General features: G+C 36.3%; 1 protein-coding gene across 1 annotated transcript in view; it reads left to right on the top strand.

Annotated features, from left to right (window-relative positions):
- The window catches only part of LOC125871080 (uncharacterized), a 46,324-nt gene extending 25,520 nt beyond the window's left edge, over positions 1 to 20,804 (top strand). Inside the window, exons 5-10 of the mRNA XM_049551671.1 lie at positions 7,447 to 7,540; positions 7,691 to 7,751; positions 9,752 to 9,833; positions 17,060 to 17,115; positions 20,306 to 20,369; positions 20,473 to 20,804. Coding sequence (XP_049407628.1) covers positions 7,447 to 7,540; positions 7,691 to 7,751; positions 9,752 to 9,833; positions 17,060 to 17,115; positions 20,306 to 20,369; positions 20,473 to 20,536 — 421 coding nt within the window. The 3' untranslated portion in view covers positions 20,537 to 20,804. The remainder of the gene's footprint in view (positions 1 to 7,446; positions 7,541 to 7,690; positions 7,752 to 9,751; positions 9,834 to 17,059; positions 17,116 to 20,305; positions 20,370 to 20,472) is intronic.
- The last annotated feature ends 837 nt before the right edge of the window (positions 20,805 to 21,641 follow it).

Below are 21,641 nucleotides of genomic sequence, written 5' to 3'. Positions count from 1 at the left end.
GAATGTTAAAGATGGAACTTGTATCCAAAGAAGTTTAAAGATGGAGCTTGAGGAAGTGACGAAGTTTGAAGAAATTGTTTGGAGGCAAAGATAAGAGCATTGTAGTTGAGGGAGGAGAATAAAAAGGGAAAAGGGTCACAATTGCACCTTTACTATGCAAAAGGGATCATATTTACCCTTTGTTATAATATTGGTACAAAAATACCCCCGATACCTAAATGACTCAAATATACCCCTCCTTCGTAAGGGATGTCAAAGGTAGAAGAAAAGCAATGACCGGAGTGGGAGAGTCGGAGTCGAAAAGAGGATCCCTCATTTCTTTCTCTCATTCAAAACCGTGCATGAGACTTTCATCTCACACGTCTCCTAAGTGATAAAAGAAAGATTTTCTTTCTTTTTTGATTACCTTCCTCGTGTATGTATAAGACCAAATTTGTTCGATTTCTTAAAAGGATTACGTTGAACAGCTTTAGACTTTTCTGTTTTTGGGTTAACCAAAGATGCATAGAAGATACTGCTTCAATGATAGACACCCTTGTTTTTTGTTAGGCTGATGAAGCAGCAAGGTATTCTATTGATAAATATATACAAATTGTTACCTTCTCAAAATAGAAGTTATATTTGGTCTTCATGTCAACTGGAGAAGAAGTCTTACTCTTTCCCATCAATGTACCTCAGCTACACATTTAAGCAGACAATCCTGCTTGAGGGGCAAAAACAAAGCTATAAAGATATGGAAGGCCAGACTTTATCTTTGCAAATAAATTGAGATACTTGATAGATAAACTCAAAGAGTGGAGTAAAACAAGACAAGGAAATTTGGGACTGCAAAAACAAAGCATTCTAAATCAATTGGCTGAATTTGATGGGATCTAAAATCAAAGGCAATTGACAGATGAGATTTATTTGAGAGCAGTTCTCACCATTGAATTTGAAGAAAATGCAAAGAGGGAAGACATTGCTTGGAGACAAGTCCAGGGGTTTGTGGCTAAAAGGAGACAGAAACACTAAGTTTTTCCACAGAACTGCAAACTGTCACAAGAGGTACAATAACATTGACAAGCTGTCATTCAATGGAGAATGCACAGGGGAGCCAACAGAGATCAAAGAAGAAATCATTAAGTTCTATCAGAACTTACATGCTGAAACAGAAAGATGGAGACCCCAATTCAATGCCAAATCTGGTACTATTGTGAATGAGATGGATAACATCATGCTACAAGAACAGTTCAGTGAAAAGGAAACAAAGGACTTGTGTTATGGCATGTGCTAGGGATAAAGCACCTAGCCCACAGTTACACCATGACATTTTTCATAGCTTGTTGGGATGTGCTGAATAAAGTAGTAGTTGCAGCAGTACAAAACTTCCATGCTTAGAGTTTTTTTTTTTAAGGTTTCAATGCGACCTTCATAGCACTGATACCAAAAAAGATTGGGGCAAAGGAGTTGGAGGACTTCAGACCCATAAGCCTAATAGGAAGCATTTACAAGATCCTATCAAAAATTCTGACCAAAAGGCTCAAGAAAGTAGTCTCCAAGATGGTGGATGCTTAGCAATTGGCCTTTATAAAAGGCAGACAGATCATGGATGCAATTTTGATTGCAATGAGTGTGTGGATGTCAGGAAGATCAGCAAGGTCCCAGGGATCTTTTGTAAGTTAGATATTGAAAAAGCCTCCGATCATCTTCACTGGATCCTCCTTTGGAAGACTTTGGAGAATATGGGTTTTGGTGAAAAATGAATGAAATTCTGCATCACGACTGTGAAGTTTTCCATTCTAATAAATGGATCTCCTTCTGGATTCTTCTCATCTCAGAGAGGATTAAGACAAGGGGACACCCTATCCCCTTTTCTATTTATTCTGGCAATGGAAGGACTAAATGACATACTCAGAACAGCCCAAATAAAAGAATGGATAAGAGGTTTCAATGCCAAGATGAATGATAGACAGGGCCTGGCCATATCACATTTACAATATGCCGATGACACTCTGATTTTTTGTGGTGCAGAGAGCTTCCAACTTAAGTATTAAAGAATTATCTTGATATTGGGCTTCTCATGGTTACACATTAACTATGGGAAACATTTCATTTACCCAGTTAATAAGGTGCCCAACATAAATGTGTTAGAGAACTTCCCTCAAGAGTACCTTGGCATGCCCTTTGGGGATAAGAGCAAGTCAAAATGCACATGGAACAATGTTCTGGAGAAATGTGAGAAGAAGCTAGTGAATTGGAAAGGCAAATATTTGTCTCTAGGTGGAAAGGTGGAAGAGTTATTCTCATCAATAGTGTGTTGGATGCCATGCCTACATACATGATGTCAGTTTTCCCAATGATTGCAAATGTAATTGATAAAATGGATGTTATCAGGAGAATTTTTTTGTGGCAAGAGAACTGTGATCCTAATGATCACAAATTTCATCTTGTAAAGTGGGATGAAGTCATGCAAAGTAAAAGAGTAGGGGGTTTGGGGATAAGTAACTTAAAACTGCAGAATCGAAGCCTTCTGATGAAATGGCGATGGAGATTTGCATCATAGGAACAAGCGCTGTGGAAGGAGACAATCAAGGCTAGGTTTGGAATGGACTACCTACATGCCCACACAACCTTATGGATCTGGAGTATGGAGGTCTATTAAAAGTCAGTGGATCAGGTTTGCTAACAACTGTAAATCAAGGTGGGAAATGGGGGAAAAACACTACCTTGGGAAGATGTGTGGGTTGGACAAGAAACTTTAAAGAACAAGTATCCTGAGTTGTTCAACTTGAGCCTTCAAAAAGTATCCACAATCAAAGAAATGAGAGACAATCAAGGGTGGGATCTCAGGTTTAGGAGACACTTGAACGACTGGGAAATTAACAAAGTGGTTGAACTACTCAATACTCTGGAGCAATACAAAGATTTAACTCCTAATAAGGACAATCTATTTTGGCTACCAGAAAAGCAAGGGAGATTTTAAGTTGTTTCAACTTACGAGAGATCACAGAGATCAGTCACTTAGAGTGGTGGCTGGCCCTGGAAGATGATCGAGAAATTCAAGGTACCCTTTAAGGTAGCATGTTTCACTTAGCTACTAGCCAAACATGCCACACTCACCAAGGACAACCTTATGAAAAGAGGTCGTCAAATTTGTTCTAGGTGCTCTTTTTGTGAATGTGAGATTGAGACAATAAATCATCTCTTTCTACATTGTAGAGAGACTGTGAAGCTATGACAAATTTTCATTAATTTAAGAGGCATAAGCTGGACTATGCCAAGGAGCATCAAAGAGGCTCTAGCTTGCTGGAACAGAGATGGGAATCAGTCGGGACTTGGGACACAGGGAGAGATGGAAGATTGTCCCAGCCTGCATTTGGTGGACTTTTTTTTTTTTTGATTTGTACCGGGTGTCCGAGTCTCTTTGAGCCCCGACTAGTCCCGGGAGTGCACAGGCCCTCGGCAAGGAGTTTCCCGCAAGTGCACCACGGTTAATTTAGGTTTTACCCAGTCCGATGGCCCTCAGAAATTGTTTGCACCTAGTGGGTTTCGAACTTGAGACCTTGAAAGGGAGCAAACCCCAAGGCTCAAGTCAATTGCCAGCAGGCCAACCCCTGAGAGTTACTCTCTGCAGAAACTCAAGATGAACTGTCTAGTCCTTTTCTTTTTTTGGTATATGCACAAATATCCTCAAGAAGAAGACGATATTCCTAGTATTTTAGATTATTTATGAAGCTTTAGTAGGGTCACCTCTCCCTCGGTAATTTTGTTAATAGTATTACTGGAATACTTCTCTGAGTATTCCTTTTGTTCATAATACATGTTACCTTTATTCAAAAAAAAAAAAAAGATATGGGAAGGGATGCTAGAGTGGAAAGAGATTGATCAAGTGGAAAATTCAATATCTCCCTTGGGAGGCAGAGTAGTTTTAGTGAATAGTGTAGTGGATTCATTACCAACATATGTGATATCTATATTCCTCTCATCAGATAAGGTGGAAAGTAGGATGGATACTCTCATAAAAGAACTTTATTTGGCAAGAAAACAGGAAAAAATGCATTCCACCTGGTGAAATGAAAGACTATCATTATTTGGAGATTGGGAATCAGAAACTTCAGGTAGCATGTCAGAAGTCCTTTATTCAAATAGTTCTGGAGATACAATAATGACAACAAGATCTTTGAAGGAAGGTAATTACAGGTGTTGTCAGGGATCTCAATAATGTACCTAGAAGATTAATTCTACGTATGGGGTACACTGAAATGAAGGTGGGAATGGTAGAAGAGCTGTCTTCTGGGATGATACTAGATTGGACATGGTCCTCTAGAAGACCAATTTCCTGTTTTTTCCCTAGTTGAAACAAATCCCCAGGCTAAATTAGAATTAGTGAGGGGACAACAATGTTGAAATCCGAGTTTCAGAAGATTGTTATATGATTGAGAAGTGGGTAGCATTGCTGAACTGTCGAACTAACTTGATTAGATGCAAGTTATAACTGACTGTGAAGACTCTTTGGTATGGGAAGGGACTAGCACAAGGAATTTATTTAGTCAAATCAGCTTATAAAATTCTCATGGGAATAGCCAGGTTGGCTGGAGATGGCCTTGGAAACAGATTTGAAAGGTAGATGCACCCTCTTAGATAATATGGTTATGATTAGTGGCTGGAAAGTCTTGTCTTACGTATGAAAACCTTAGAAAGAGGGGTTATCAACTGAGTTCCAAATGTTATTTATGTGCAACGGTGGCTGAAAGATAATTTCCGTTTGTTCTTACACTCTGTTGTCATATCTCAACTCTGGAAAATGTTCCAAGTATGTTTGAAATGAGCTGGGTGCCAAATATAACAATTGATCTTTTAAGATGTTGGTGTGGTGTAGTTAGGGGATGTTAGTCAGAAGAAATGGTGTAGAATTATTCCAACATGCATTTGGTGAATGGTTTAGAAGGAAAAAAGTTCCAGATTTTTGAGAATCAAGAAATTCCATCCAGAGAATAAACTTGAACTATTTACTCCTGCCGTCCCAATTTATGTGGCACCCTTTCTTTTTTGATCCATTCCAAAAAGAATGTCACCTTTCCTTATTTGACAACTATTTAATGGCACCATCTCCATTTTACCCTTATTGGGTCCCGTTAATCTCTTTATTGTGATGAAAAGTCAACTAAAAGTAAGCACTAAAATAAGATTAATAAGGGCAATTTGGTAGACATAACAAAGTTTTATCTTATTTCTTGAACTCTGTGCCCAGTTAAATGGTGCCGCATATACTTGAACGGAGGGAGTATTACTTTATAAATTTTGGCGTAAAAGTAACCCTGTAAATGATTTGAAACTATACTTGATATTGTAGTCCCTGTAAGGTTTTGTCTAGGGGATCTCTTGTAGTTTACCAATCTGGGGATGCATTTTGTTTATCAGTACAAACTTTGTGCTGATGTTTATGTGAAAATGTTACCAATCTCAGTGTCTGGTTTGGGTTAGCTCTTTTGGAAACATAGAGGGTTGCTGCAAAGGACAGTGCCCCAAGAAAATAAGGCTACAACTTGGGTTTCAACAGAGGTGGATGTAAAAGATAAGTGGAGGGTTGGTATAGTGTATAGTTATATGTTGGAACTTTTAGTATTTTGAGGTGAGATGTGCACTACAGGGACAGAAGAAAAAGGGTCTAAACTGAAATTTAAGAGGGTGAGGTAACTGGTTGATGTTGTTAAGAGCTAAAATGGGAAACTACACTTTGTTAATCAAGAAGTCAATCAGGGTTTTGTAAAACAAGTCTTAGTCTTATTATGATGAAATTCCGCTAAGTTCATAATTAGATTTCGGGTAGTGTTTTTTTGCTTGCACTAGCTAGGTGATTTGCAAGATTGACCCTAAAAAGGGTGGTCTTGAATTTTGGCCCTACATAATTTTATTAAAAGAAATGGTCTGCACTTAAGAAAATTTGCTTGGCAAAACTTTTGTTGCCATTGGACATAAGTTGCGGGGATGAATTAATTTTGCCTATTAGGCACTTTTTTACAAGTCAGAGATAGAGAACCTAACCTGCTTAATTGATCACAAGTAGGGGTGGGCATGATATGGTATATACCAAATTACCATACCATGCCGAAAATGTTAATACCGTGGTTTTGATATTATGGTATTTGGTATACATTTACTTTATTTTCGTATTCAGTATGGTATTTGGTATTTAGAAATAACATACCGAATACCATACTGAAGTATATAGTTACATAAATAACATATACATATTATTTAAAATACTAACAAATATGCAACCTAGTATTAGTATTAAACTAAATGTTTAGAAGTTGAAACTTTGACTACTCTATTTTGATTGAAATGTAATTGATTAACAAAAGGAGTTGTTTGTACTTTATTTTGAATATATATTTCTACATGTGTAATGTGTTAGTTAATGAGCCAAGATTCCTTTACAAAGCTATGCGTCATACACTTTCCTCTATGGACTTCATCAATGTCCTTTATTGGTTCTGCCAGAAAGACAGGTTTGTGCTGGCTTTAGTGTGAGTTAGTATTTGAGCTCCATGGCCGAGTTGCGGACTCTTCACTTTCGATGCCGCACCTGTGTCAGATTCTCCAACAATTCACTACCTTTGGAGAATCCGACACGCACCTGTTGACATTTTTGAAGAGTCCGAGCAACATAGCTCCTTCTTTGATCATATTCACATATGACAATGAACAAATATGACATTTGTGCTATCTTTACATGGTTTCGGTTACTGCTAAAAGGTTAACTGTTATGGTCCCCTGTCATGGATCTATATATGGGACGCTGCAAGATAAATTGTGATGTTTTCTTCCTACGACCTATGGTGCTGGTTCATTAAGAGTGAACCTGCAATCTCTTGAGTTAAAGTACTCAAAAACTTAGAATTATTTTCTGCTTAGATTTCCTGGAATTAACATAGTTTAAATACAGAACTTATAAGATAACTACCCCTACCCCTAAAAACTAGGACATGACTTCCTAACATTACTGGAATGAAAAACTGCACTACTACAGGGAAATAACTACTACTAGAAGAAACAACAAATAACTTCAGTAGAAAGAAATAACTACTGCTGTAAACTGTTGGATGACTAAGGAGTGATAACATTAACCCCTTCCTATCTTATCCACACTTCACCCCCCTGGCAGTACTAAACTGTATAGGTTATTAACTTTTTCGTAGCTCTAATAGAAGCACTTAATGATATTTCATTTTCACTATCTTCTGAAATGGTCAGCTGAATTACTAATTTCTTATTCCAGTGAATGTGGTGTGAGTTGACTTTGTGTGGTCTAATGTCACTTACTATCTATTTTGTAATTTGGTGATGTTACATCTCCTGTTTAATTCTGCATTTATCCATTACCCATTCTCATTGGTATTCTGACCACTAAAGATTCTGGAAGTGTGTGACTAATTACTACTATTATCAATAATTCATCTGCAGATCATTCCAAGTTGGAAGAGAAAAATATCACGTGCCATGGCTGTTTGTGATTAATTGGAAGAGTTCTGAGGTTCCAATGATTGATGTGCATTTGGTAAGGCCTTTATTTGAGTAGAAAGCAGGTCTTAGCTCATAGATGTTTTCTCGCAATCATCTTGACCATTTATCTACCCCTTTAGCCCCTTATTTACTTCCATGTTCCCCTAGTATTGTCTGCACTGAATGGATTTTTCATTTATTACAGAGGTATTCTGGAGGTGATTTGCTTGGTGTTACTGCTAAGGTCATTGATATGCCTCATCACTGTATGTACTCTTTCCTCTCAAGTTCTTTGTAGCATGCCAATAGAAAAGTGCAATACAATTTGCCAGTAATATAAGTAAATGCGGTCTCTTCTCTCCCCAGCTCCATCCCCAAGTACAATGATGCGTATTGAACATGTGGAAGATAATTATTAGAATGGGATGAAAAAGACCGACTTCTTTGATATGCTTGATGAAAATGCCTTACATAATATAGTTTTGGTAGATTATTTCACTCTTATCTGATCAACTGGTTTCTTGACACGTGTCTTATTCTTGTTTATAGCAAAAATACCATATATTCTAGATAAGATTGTTTTTTGTTTAACAAATAAGCAAAACTGAAAATTAAAAAAAAAAGTTGCTTCTATAACACTTGAGTATATATGGTGCGCAATTTAAGTTGCTCAACTTTTGTTGACAATGCAAATGCTATCATTTTAATATTTTGACAATGCAAATGTTACCCTTCTTTTCTTACACCCAACATAATCACGTAAACTTTTCCATCATAGTATTTGGTGGCTCCACAAGTGAGCAGAAATTTGACCTTAAGGTGCTACTCTATCGTGTGAATGTTTACGCACGGTTGAGTTCTTTAAGATTGTTAAGAATTAGGAAATTATTAATATGGCAAGATCTTATATATATATATATATTATATTAGAAAGGTTTATAGCATGTTTGACCAAGCTTCTAAAATCAGCTTATTTTGGAAAGTGTTTTTTCTTTGAAAAGTGCTTTTGGTGAAAAACAGTTTCTGTTTGGCTAATCACTTATTCAATTTAGAAAACACTTTCGAGCAACAAGTAGTGTTGGCCAAACTTTTAAAAAGTGTTTTTATGTCTATTTTTTCGAAAGTGCTTTTTCAAAAATACTTTTGGGGAGAAACCACTTTTTTAAGCTTCTCAAAAACACTTTTTTCTAATCCTAAAAGCTTGCCCAACATACATCTCAACTCTGAAAAAAAGCATATTTGGCTTTGAAGAAGCTTGGTCCAGCCGGCTATCAGGGTCCTTATGGTTCTGTAATTAGAAATATGAATTACTTTCCTTTCCTTGTTAAGATTACTTGTGAATACTATTTAAACCCCAACATGTTTGAGGGAATAATCAAGTAATTCATTCCCGACATCTCTTCTTTTCTTCATTCTTTTACATGGTGTCAGAGCTGCAAAATATATTGCTTCAAATCCTTTGTTTTATTATAGAACGAAGATTGTCATTTTATAAAACAAAAGATCGAATCGAGGTTCACTGTGACAGGTTTCGTCAACTCAAATGACGAGTTAGCAGATACAACTACAATTATTAGATATCTTACAGAATTACTTCATACCTCCAGAATTGAGTATGTTTTGGCAAACTAGGAGTATACGATATGTAAGCTCTAACTTTCAGGAGTGTTAATAATGAGCAAATTATTCATATGACATGAATGGGCAAGTTTTAGAATCCTTATAATTGTGTATATAGACATAGGAATTATTAGGAAATACTTTCTTCCCTTTTTTGGAGTACTTGCACACTTCTTTTTCTTTTTTTGGGATTACTCGTAAATACTATATAAACACCAACATATTTGGTTGGGGGAATAATCAAGTAATTTATTCTCACATCACTATCTTTTCACTTTTGTTTCATCCTAGTCATGAGCCATTTATTTCGAGAATCTTAGTTGACCAAAATGGAAACCTTTTGCTTAAATAAGAACATATCAACTTAAGTCCAAGAGAACTGAAAAGTTGCTTGTTTTTCCCCCCAATTTCTCACATAAGGATACTGAATGCAAGATGAAGAACTTCTCCTCTAGTGGCCTTCAACTAGTTAACAGGCTGAGGACACGCTAAAGAACTTCCATCTTCACTTCCTCATATTCTCTTTTATTGGTTGATTGCTTTATCATGATGTTCTAGCAAACTTGGTGTGCTAAACATTCTATTTTCTCCTTCTCAATGATTTAATTTTTACTGATATAATAAGATCTGATGTATTTGTGGACAGATATTGAACTTCATCCTGATATAGGCAAACACTTTTGGGATCCTCAACACTGGCCAAAGCACGTGCTTGCTAGATATACATGGTAACTTTCTCTTAAATTAATCTTCCTAGCATAGCTTGCCTTTTTGGCAACAAGTGTGAATAGCCTCTTGATAAACTGGATGATTCTACCCTGTGATTGTTTGACAAGTATTGGAGGAATTTCTTACATCTTATTATTACTCAACAATAAGTAGTATAAATGTATAGTAGGTAAATTAACGCCCCAGGTCGTGAAAGAATCGTCATGTCCTGGAAGATAGATTGTTGCAAGCTATACTTGGTATTTAGGTGTCTACTATAAAGAGGAGCATTGACTAAGGTAATAAAATCCCTACTAAACTATAGCTTAAAATGTACTTATATACAGTATCCAACTAGATACAATATTTGATAAAACTATCTCCTCAATTTTGGAGTATAGATGTTACTCATGCCCAACTTGATACAAAGATATTCAACTCCATTCCCGTTTAAGGCCTTTGTAAATATATCACTCAATTGTTCTTCTGTCTTAACGTAGCCAGTGGAGACCAGATTCTCCTGAATTTTCTCGAGGATAAAGTAACACACAACTTCAATATATTTAGTTCTTTCGTGATACACTAAATTAAAAGAATGTATAGAGCAGCCTGGTTATTACACCAATTTTTGTTCGTGATAAATGTTTCAAACTAACTTCATCTAAAAGGTGATATATCCACATTTTTCACATGTGGACTTAGCCATAGCTTTGTACTTGGATTTCACACTTGATTGAAGTACAACACTTTGCTTCTTGCTCCTCTGTAATACCAGATTCCTTCCAACAAAGACACAATAGTCTGTAATGGGTCTTCCTGAAATCTGCAAAACAAACACGAGTATCACTGTGATTGCTATAAAATTTGCCAAGTCCCAAAGCTACTTTTAAGTAACATAGAATCTATTCCAAAGCTTTCCAATGTTTGATCATAGGTGAGGTCATGAATTGACTAACAACACTTACTACAAAAGCAATATTAGCTCGAGTCATAGTTGAGATTATCCACCCCATAAGGCTAAGCAAATCTTTTAGCCACAGGTCTTTCCTTGCCACAAAGCCATCCAGATTAACTTTGATTGTGAAGACCCACTTGTACATCCCATTGCTTTTCTCCTTTGGGTAAATCCACCAAATTCCATGTGTGATTTTCATCTAAAGCATGTATCCCAAGCATAGCATTATACCATCCAGGATGTTTCAAGGCTTCCTTCATTGTTTTAGACTTTAAGGTGCAAATATAGAATCTAGAGAGGCATCACAGAACTAAATGTAGGAGATAAGTGGTCCTAAGAAATACAATCAATAATAGAATATGTGGATTTGCACTAACTTGTACTTTGCGAAGAGAAAGAGAGAGATAAAGATTTTCTTAAGGAGGATTCAATGATGAAAGAATTGATGTAGGACATGTATCAATAGTCGGTTCATTCTCAATAGTCAATAGGAGATGTAAATACCACATAAGTTGACACCTAATATCTGTCAAGTGATAGAGAGTAACAATGATGTCCCTTCTAAAGACGGGAATAGCCCCAGAAAACACACTTCAAGGCCTTCGGGTCCAACTTCGTAATAAATAGTCAGTCATCTCGAACATAACATGTGTTTCCTAACTCCCTTGGCTCCACAACAAATAATGACTTGTTTGAAAGGAGAACATTGTAAGAGATTCCAAAGCAAGCATGCCAGATGGCATGCAATTAATCAGAAAACAAGTTGTAGAAACTACGTCAGCCCGAAACTGTTTAGGAGCTTTCATTTGGAACAATATTGCCTGAGTTGTCTCAAATAGATGACTATTCGTCCTCTCCATAACTCCATTTTCATAACACTCCATTTTGAGAGGCTATATCAACATGAGACGGTGGGTAATCCCATTCTCAGTGGCTTGTAGCCTTGTACTCATTAGTGTTATCATTTCTTAGTAGGCATTTGGACATGCAATATCATCTCATGAGATGAAATCCCTAATTTTCCTAAAAGCTTGATTTGAGAATTTCATATCTTGATTTCACATTTTTCAATTATAAAAATTGACCTTTTATATTTTGTTAAAAAAATCCACTATTTTATATCTACATAATTTCTTGCAAGAATACCAAAAGAGTGATGAAATATTCACGAATATTAACATGAAGATCTAGTTATTAATGATATTGACCAACAAACAACTTATATTAAAGGGTAGTACATTACAATTCACGTCATTTTATTGTTTTATTGAATTAAAGTTCAATCAATAAATGTTGTCAATGAAGTGTTCAATGGTGTGGCCTAGTGGTTAATGAAGTGGTTGAGAGCCATGAGGTCTTAGGTTCAATTTCCAACAGTGACAAAAAATGCCAATTGATTCTTTTCATTTGTCCTTGCCTTGGTGGATAGAGTTACACGTTACCTGTTGCTAGTGGGAGGTGGTAGGTATCCCGTGGAATTAGTCGAGGTCTGCGAAAGTTGGCCCAGACACCACGGTCATCAAAAAAAATTCGATTAATAAATGTTGTAATTTTCTTAGAATAACTTTGTAATAGTGTATTATACTTTTGTTATGAATTTTTGCTCAGTAAGATTATATAAATAATTGGGGCAATTTTGATAGTTTTCACAACTTATGAGATTTTTATATTTATGAGCAAAAAATACATCTTAAAAAATCCAAATTGCATGGCCAAACAAAACTTCAACTTCATCTTATATGATTTCATCTCACATGGCCAAATGGGCCCTTAGTACGCGCACAATAGTATTAAATTAGATTTTAACTTTGTACATAAGCCACAAATGGAAAAATACTTCAGATTGGTTCCTTATAAAGTAAACTCACCTCATCCAAAAAAAAAATCATCCATAAAGGTAGCAAATTTTTCTACCTACCTTTGGACACAATAGGACATAGTTCCCAAACATCATAATCAACTAACTCAAAAATAAAATCAACTTGTTTGTAACCCTTGTGCTTAACGAGCTACTATGATGTTTTGCAAATTTTCACAATTCACAATCCAATGAAGAAACAACATGAAACTGAGGACAAAGTTTCTTCAACTAGGAGAGAAGGATGCTCTAACAGACAATGTGCTTCAAATGGAGATGTGACACTAGATCAAGTAACCAATCGAGGCACCCATTCAATAAGGATGTAGATACCATCAGATACATCATACATGTCCTTGACCAATAATTTTCTTTGTCATATAAGATCTTGAAGAAAACAATAGTCGGAAAAAAAAATACAAAAGAATTTTGCAAACTCATCTACCAAAACGAGAACACCATCATTCTTATTTCTTCCTCCCTTTTTCTCAAATCATTTTCTCAATCTGAAAAAAAAGAACTTCTCGCAACAGAATGAGAATATCAAAAACTTCACCAAAGAGTACCCCCAACACAGATAAAAGTATCATCCGTGGGAGAAAGACCCAGCAAAATTTCACAGGGATATGACCAATCAGTAAATCAGAGAATATTACCCAAAGGAAAAACAAAAGTCCACTCTAACACGTCAGATAAGTAGTCAGACCCAAAGAACTTCCAATTGAGCACAACACTCAAACATCTGAGGAACAGAAAGAAAAAATGAAGCAAAAGGAATGATCTAACCAGGTCTGATCGAGCAAAAATAGGGACAGCTGGGGTTGGTTGGTCAGAGAACCTCCACAGCTTGGGCAGAAACGAAGAGGCAAACTCAGGAATGAAACAAAGACTGAAAAAATGCCGAGTCGAACGCCACCATGCACCGTCAGACAGATTGCTGCCGCAAAAATTCTGCTGGTGCGTGAGCCTCACGCATATCTACTCCAGCCACCGGAGTGTTGGTTGTTGTAAGTTGTTGGTTGGTGCATCATCCTGGTTTGGTAGGGACAGTCACCTTCCACATCTCAATCACCAGAGATGAAGCAGCAGTACCACTTCCAGCGAAGGCACATTTTTTTGAGAATTGGTAAACATTGTATTCTTCAGCATTAAGGATATGCTGGGGACCTTTAGAAAATAAGAAAAGAACAAAAAGAAAATACTTGCAAGGATCCTAATGAATTCTAAAAGTTGATCTGAATCCTATAATCCTATCTCTTTACACCAAAAATATAGAGATACAATGCAATTCCATTTAACCTTGTGAATGGAATTGGATATATCTTCAAAATTCCTACTATTCCTCTCCTTCCAAACTGTCCACCAAATGCAATGTGGAATCAAATTCCACCAGGTCTTCTGTCTCTTGCTACCTCCTCTCCTGATCCAACAACTAAGTAAATCAGTTGTATGTTCGGGCATAGTCCATTTCACTTCTAAAAAGTTGAGAAACATGGACCATATTTGTGCTGTGAAAGTACAATGTAAGAATAGGTGACTGTTAGTTTCCCCTGTCTTCCCAGCGAAGGCACATTTCCAACTCCGTCGAGATATTAATCTCACTTTCGACGACGCTCTGATGCCATGGTCGTATATTCCATAACTCAACAATAATTGGTATAATTACCTGTTGAGAGAATTCTGGCTAAGGTAATAGAATCTTATTAATCTCTACAAAACCGCAACCGATAAATGTTCCTGTTAAGATATGGCAATGGCACCTGTGTCTAACTCAACCCCAAAAGCTAGCTCATGAGGAGAGATTTGTCCAAGTCCATATAAGGTGACCAGTTCTCATCCCTCTACCGATATGAGACTTCTTAACACTCCCCCGCATGCCCAGACCTCAACTGGAGTGTGAACACTTCTAAATGGGGCCCCAACATCGATGAACAATAAATTGGGATGGGTCTGGCTCTAATACCATGTTAAGATGTGGCATCTGGACCTAACTCGTCCCCAAAAGCTAGCTCATGAGGAGAGGTTTGTCCAAGTCCATATAAGGAGACCAAATTCCCATCCCTCTACCGATGTGGGACTTCTTAGCAATACTTATATACATTATCTGATTAGATACAATATTCTGAATCACCCACAACACTGAAAGTAGGTTCTATTTAGGATTTTCTCTTTATAGGAAAATTACTCATCTGTTGGATGATCAGTTTGTCATTTCTGTGGACCCTAAGAATGTGATTTTTCATATGCTCCATTAAAAAAATTGAATATTTTTTATTAGTCCATTATAGTTGTAGCTTGGATAGTTGGTGTGTAAAGCAGGAGGATGGAAACGGTGGTTAGTGGATGATTTAGAAACTAACAGCATGGTTGGAGTTCACAGGTGGTGAAAGCGAGAGCCTACTGACATGGGGAAATTTACAGTGTCGTATGTCGGGAATAATAGATTAGTCTCCATTATTCTTCCTTCTGGACCTTATTGTCAAAGGTGCTTTGCAGTTTGGTGCAGTCAGAGATTATCCAGGTTCTGTTGGAGGTTGTGGTCCTAATTAGAGGATTGCAGTTCAGAATGCAATGAGCGCTACTTCGGAACTCCGATTTGATGGCTTCATTCAATGTATTGAACTAGATCTAAGAAGGTTCAACCTTACCATTTCTCAAAAAAAGGTTCAACAGAATCATCCATGGTTCTTTCTGCAACAAAGCGTCCTGGGCCAATAAAATGGCAGAGAATAATATGATTTTCATCAAAAACAATGTACTACTACTACTACTACCTTCTTTTTTTTTTTGAAATAGTTAACTTTGTATTCACACAAAAGAACTCATCAAAATCGATGAGGTGGGATTTACAAAACCCCCAGGGGGTGCCATCATACTCAAATCCAAAAAGACAACTAAATTTACAATTGGCTTTTAAACTCCACAAGGCTATCTACTTCCCCCACTAAATTTTGCTTACACCAAAAATACAAAAGACTAAGACATCTCATCTTGATCTCCCATTCTCCTGTGGGCTGCTAAGCTTTCCTTCATAACATCTCCCATTCCTTTCCTTCCATAGTGTCCACCATATGCAAGCAGGGATATTTTTCCACCAGTCTTCTTTTGATCCTCTCTTTCCGATTCCTTGCCAGTGTGTTAGGACCTCAAAAGTGGTTCTGGGCATTGTCCAGTTAACCCCTAGTATACAAGCAAACATGTTCCACAGATCTGTAGCTATCTTACAATGCAGAAACAAATGACCATTTACTTCAGTCTTCTGTCCGCACATGTAGCACTTTGAACATATCTGTATACCTCTTCTTTGTAGCACTTCGTGGGTGAGACAAGCTCTTCTAATTACCAACCAAGTGAAACATGCAACTTTTAAAGGAACCTTAATTTTCCAGATTAATTTCCAGGGCCAAACTGTTGTCAAAAGATGATTGGTATTCCTCTCCCAATAACATGACTTAACTGTAAAAACCCCTCTGCTATGCAGTCTCCAAACTGGTTTGTCAGGCTCTGTGACAGTGCCTGGGAATATACTACTACCTCACAATGGGAATATAAATAAGAAACTTATAATTTACAGGGATTTTGATACAATGTTATCAAAAGCGAAAAGCGCAAAAAGGCTCTAAGGTCCGTGGGCTTTGATGAAAAAAGGCGCAAAGGGAGAAAAAAATACAAAGATATATGTTTAGTCCAAGACTAATAATTATAAACATGACAAATATATGACCAAAGAAATTGAAAAACAAATTATGATAAAGTGAAATATCAATTGTTTAGTGTCACTTCTTCATAAGAGGCTCATTTGCAAGGAAAAGTTTGCCTTAGAACCTTGATGACGACACTGAAGCGCACATAAAGCGAGGCGAAGCTCTCAACACGTTTTGAGCCTCGCTTCAGAGCTTAAGCACGCTTAAAACGCGCCTTTGATAACAATGTTTTGATATCGAATACACTGATTGAGTCTCCTAATCTGACGAGAATGTGCTAATTTTTACTTTGGGTGCTTCCTGTTCTTGTGTCGCTACCTTTCTTTTGGTGGGTTGCGTCTGTAAAAGTTTGTTTTTAACAATGCATAAACCACACGGAAATGCTCCTTCCTTTACAGCAGAGATCAAACTGTGGTTGTCTTGCTTTTGCTGCTAAAGCTTCCTTTTATCATGTTGTTTGAAAGATGATGATATGAGCAACTGTGATAGGACAATGTTTTGGCTTAATTAACAGCTTCTTTTTTTGCTAAGAAACTTTGGATTATTGGTGTTGATTGCATCATTATTTGTATTATATAGTTAATAATCCCTTTGGCAACTTCTCTAGCTAATAAGTCAACTTATTTGATCTTTTAAATTTCTGCGAACAATTTATCTTTCAACTTTCGGTTTTACTTTTTCTTTATTCTGATTATATTTTTTCTGACAATAAGTTTTCATTAATTTAAGGGAAGAGCAGTCGGAGATAGATGTGGCGTCGGGATTTTATGTTCTCTTGGGGTCAGGTAAAGTCATGCTAAGCTGAAGGGCTTCTCTTTCTTTTTTTTTTTTCTGATAAAGTAAGCTAAAGGGCTTCTCTGAATTTCATAAGCTTCAATTTAATTCTATTGAATGTAGCACTGTGTCAATTCTTGTTTTGTTACTAGCATTATGCTTCCTGACTTAATTGGTCAGACATCATTCTCTTTTGGGAACCAAGATTTGTATGTATTAGCTGTTAATCTTTAATGAGTATATAGAAGTTAATTGCACTTTTATTTATCAAAAACAAAAGAAGTTAATAACATCTTTTATATGCTCAATGGGCTATGGTCTAATGCATATGGGCTTGAAGTTAGATTTGTCATCACTTAATCCTTAGGATACTGTTATGGGTATGAGTGTTAATATGACAGTCAATTACGACGCCATGTAAGTATACATTTCTACAATTAATTGAAGTTACTAGATTAAAGCTATAGTAATTCCTTAATAAAAAAAGCTAAAATAATTAATTATTTGTAAAACACTTGATATTTTATGCATAACTAACTCATATGATAGAAAAGTATTCTAGGACTTTATGTGAATATGTATATATATGTGACATAAACTAATAATCAAACCAAATACCCAATCAACAATATTTCTTGTTTTCTAGTTGCTGTTTTTTTTATCTAACACTTTTTGATGGTGTCCAGCATGTCCTTAATGCTGAGGAATACACATTTACCAGTTTCATAAAAAAAAAAAACAATATTTCTTGGCCATAGGTGTAGTCAAGCACTCAAGTTAGGTTGACTAGATCCAATGCAGATCCCACGTAAGTAGTCAAAGCATTCATTAATCTGGTTTTGCTTTTAATATTTTAAAAGTTCGGTCTATGGTTTTGCTTATGGTTTTAGAGTCTCGGTATTTCAGTTAAACCGAAACACCAAACTATTTTATTATATAATTATATATTTTAAGGAAAAGGGTCAAAAATATCCTTAAACTATCCGAAATAGCTCATATTTACCCTTAAACTATATTTCGGCTCAAAACTACCCTTCCCGTCAAACTATTGGGTCAAAAGTGCCCTTCTTATTAACGGAAGTTGTTAAATGCCATGTAGATGCCACATTGCACGCCAATAGGGTTTCACTACCGCATAGACTAAATGGAAAAGGGTCAAAAATACCCTTAAACTATCCGAAATAGCTCAAATATACCCTTAAACTATATTTCGGCTCAAAACTACCCTTCTCGTCAAACTATTGGGTCAAAAGTACCCTTCTTATTAAGGGAAGTTAAATGCCATGTGGATGCCACATTCCATGCCAATAGGGTTCCACTGCGACATAGACTAAATCCCTAAATCCTAATTACTCTTTTTCCCCCCTCATTTCATTATTTTCCAGAAACGATTTCACCTTTCTCCCTCATTTCGCGGCTAGGGTTTCAAAGTTTTCTTCGTGGCTGGGTTTGAAAGTGGATATTCGTGGTTGTAGGTTAGTAAATTTTTTTTCTTATTTTATTAAATTTACGATTTCAAAGCATGATAGTTAGGATTTCACAGCTTTCCCCTCATTTCTCGGCTAGGGCTTCATAGCTTTCTTCGGGGCTGGGTTTGAAAGTGGATATTCGTGGTTGTAGATTAGTAAATTTTTTTTGTTATTATATTATGCTTACGATTTCAAAGCATGATAGTTAGGATTTCACACCTTTCCCCTCATTTCGCGGCTAGGGTTGCATAGCTTTCTTCGGGGCTGGATTTAAAAGTGGATATTCGTGGTTGTAGGTTAGTAAATCTTTTTTCTTATTTTATTATGTTTACGATTTCAAAGCATGATAGTTAGGATTTCACAATTTTCCCCTCATTTCACTGCTAGGGTTTCATAGCTTTCTTCGGGGTTGGGTTTCAAAGTGGATATTCGTGGTTGTAAACATGATAAAATAAGAAAAAAATTTACTAACCTACAACCACAAATATCCACTTTGAAATCCAGCGACGAAGAAAATTGTAAAACCCTAGCCGCAAAATGAGGGAGAAGAGGTGAAATCGTTTCTGGAAAATAATGAAATAAGGGGGAAAAAAGAGTAATTAAGGTTTAGGGATTTAGTCTATGTGGCAGTGGAACCCTATTGGCATCCATGTGGCATCTACATGACATTTAACAACTTTTGTTAATAAGAAGGGCACTTTTGACCCAGTAGTTTGATGGAAGGGGTAGTTTTGAGCCGAAATATAGTTTAAGGGTAAAATGAGTTATTTCGGATAGTTTAAGGGGGTTTTTGACCCTTTTCCTTTTAGTCTATTGGCATGCAATGTGGCATACACATGACATTTAACAACTTCCGTTAATAAGAAGGGTACTTTTGACCCAATCGTTTGACGGAAAGGGTAGTTTTGAGTCGAAATATAGTTTAAGGGTATATATGAGCTATTTTGGATAGTTTAAGGGTATTTTTATCCTTTTCCGTATATTTTATATGTTATGACTTATGAGCCCAAACCAGTAAGCCTAATATCTAATCACAATTTTCCAGTTTGTGCTACTGTTGTTAATTGTTACATTTGTTGGCCTTCAGCTTCTTTTTTAGTCCATTCCGGTTGTAGTGCAGGTTTCAGAAGTTTGGAGATAATTAGTTTGCACAAAAGAAGTGGACGCTAGACTTGAGCATAATGAGATCTTCTCGAAGAACTAGAAAAGACCAATATGACTAAAATGTTCCTTGATAACAAAATTTTAAGAATTGAAGGACATATTACAAATAGAAATCTAGATGTTACTCATATGAACCTTTATTCTTTAGAGTATTTTATACGAATTTAACTTGTATACATTGTTTAGTCACTTAAAAGTCAAATATCCCATTGTTAAGCAGAAAATTTCCTAGCATACCAGGCCCATACCGAGAATTGAACTGAAACAGAACGAGGAGAATCGACCGAACTTACTTCGGGATATGCCTTCGAGAAACTGAAAACTGAAATACTTAACCAAAGTACCGAGCGCCCACTCTTACACCCACACCCATTTTCAGTGCACTCAAGCTAGGTTGACCCGTCAGATCAACACTGATGCGGCAATAATTTTGAAGGATATGAGCAACAAAGGTCTAATGTGTATTTAGGGAATATTCAGTTGACACCTCAATACTTCATTAGAACAGCAATTCTTCCAGTTAGGTTGTTATCCTATTTAATTAATCTATTGCTATGGATGTATGCAGGGGTCGTGCTTTCCTTCATCCTGGCTGTCTACACTTTGCAGTCATCTCGAGATAAGTTGGAAAAGTATCTCCTCTTCCTCTCAATAGCTGCTGTCTTTCTGTATCCACAAGGTAGTAGTGTTAATTGTTGGAGGCAGGCTTGGTATAACTTGTGTGTTTCCTTGCAGGTTTGTAAGGGAGACTGTTGCGGAGACCAGCATCCCTGGCGTAGTAGTGGCAAAAGTTGAATGATAGAAGTTTTGGTTATAGACAAGTAACATTCCGATTTGAGTTAGACAATGGAAGGATTAGGTGTACAAGTTTACGACATTTGTTAGGGGAAAATTATATAGAAGATAAATTCTGAAAGTAATAGAAGCTGCTGCTTGAGTTTCCCTTAGCTGTTTTTGTTTTGCCATCAGTCAGCCTTTTGCTTTCCAGATTTCTGATACACGTTTAGTCACCAAAAGGGTGGCAGAAAAGCATTTGTTATATTTAATTCTATTTTCTATTTTTTTTTTCTTCATTTTTGAATGAGCTGCCAAACCTCGAAAGTGTGATGTATTTACGATTTATATTACTAATATAGTAGAATATCTCTATGAAGTATCTAGAAAGAAGGATATCTCTACATGGAATAAGGAGGTATTTGGGAATTTGGAAGAACAAAGAAGCCAGGCTTTGAATGACTTCACTCTTCTAAAGACACATTTACAACAATTAGCAAAGATTGAGGAGGTTTCATGGAGACAAAAGGCAACGTGTCTATGGCTTAAGGATGGGGACATGAATGCCAGTACATTCAGAGTGTGGCTAATGCTAATAGAAGGTACAACTGTATTGATAAAGCCGGAGCACATTGTAGACACGTAATTTTTGACCGAACTTGATGTTTTACACAAATTTTAGTGGTTAAATATTTCTTTTACTTTTAAATTAAATATTTTGATTTTATCATATTTTAGTAAGTTTAGTGTAAAAATATTTGAAAACCACAAAAATAGAGTCATGTTTTAAGTAAAGTTTTGTTTTCAATTTATTCAAAAGAGAAGAACATGTTCAAAAAATATATGTTTTCTTTTAATGTATATTTAATAAATAAACTAGTGTTTCTTAATTATATTTTTATTTAGCTATTTAACTTTTCTTAAATTTATAGTAATTTAAAATAATTAGTTAGTAATTTTAATTATTATATTTATATTTATATATACTACACACTACTCCACTACCCCACTTCCTCACTCCACATCTACCCACTTCCCACACACAACACTCCCTCACACGAACATCCACACACCCATTCCCACAACACACCACCCCCTATCTACATATACCACCCATTCCCAAAAAGAAA

The sequence above is a fragment of the Solanum stenotomum genome, chromosome 7, assembly GCF_019186545.1.
Source record: "Solanum stenotomum isolate F172 chromosome 7, ASM1918654v1, whole genome shotgun sequence".
Lineage (NCBI taxonomy): Eukaryota > Viridiplantae > Streptophyta > Magnoliopsida > Solanales > Solanaceae > Solanum > Solanum stenotomum.
The sequence above is the reverse complement of the archived record's forward strand: the minus strand, read 5'-3'. Positions and strand labels throughout refer to the sequence as shown.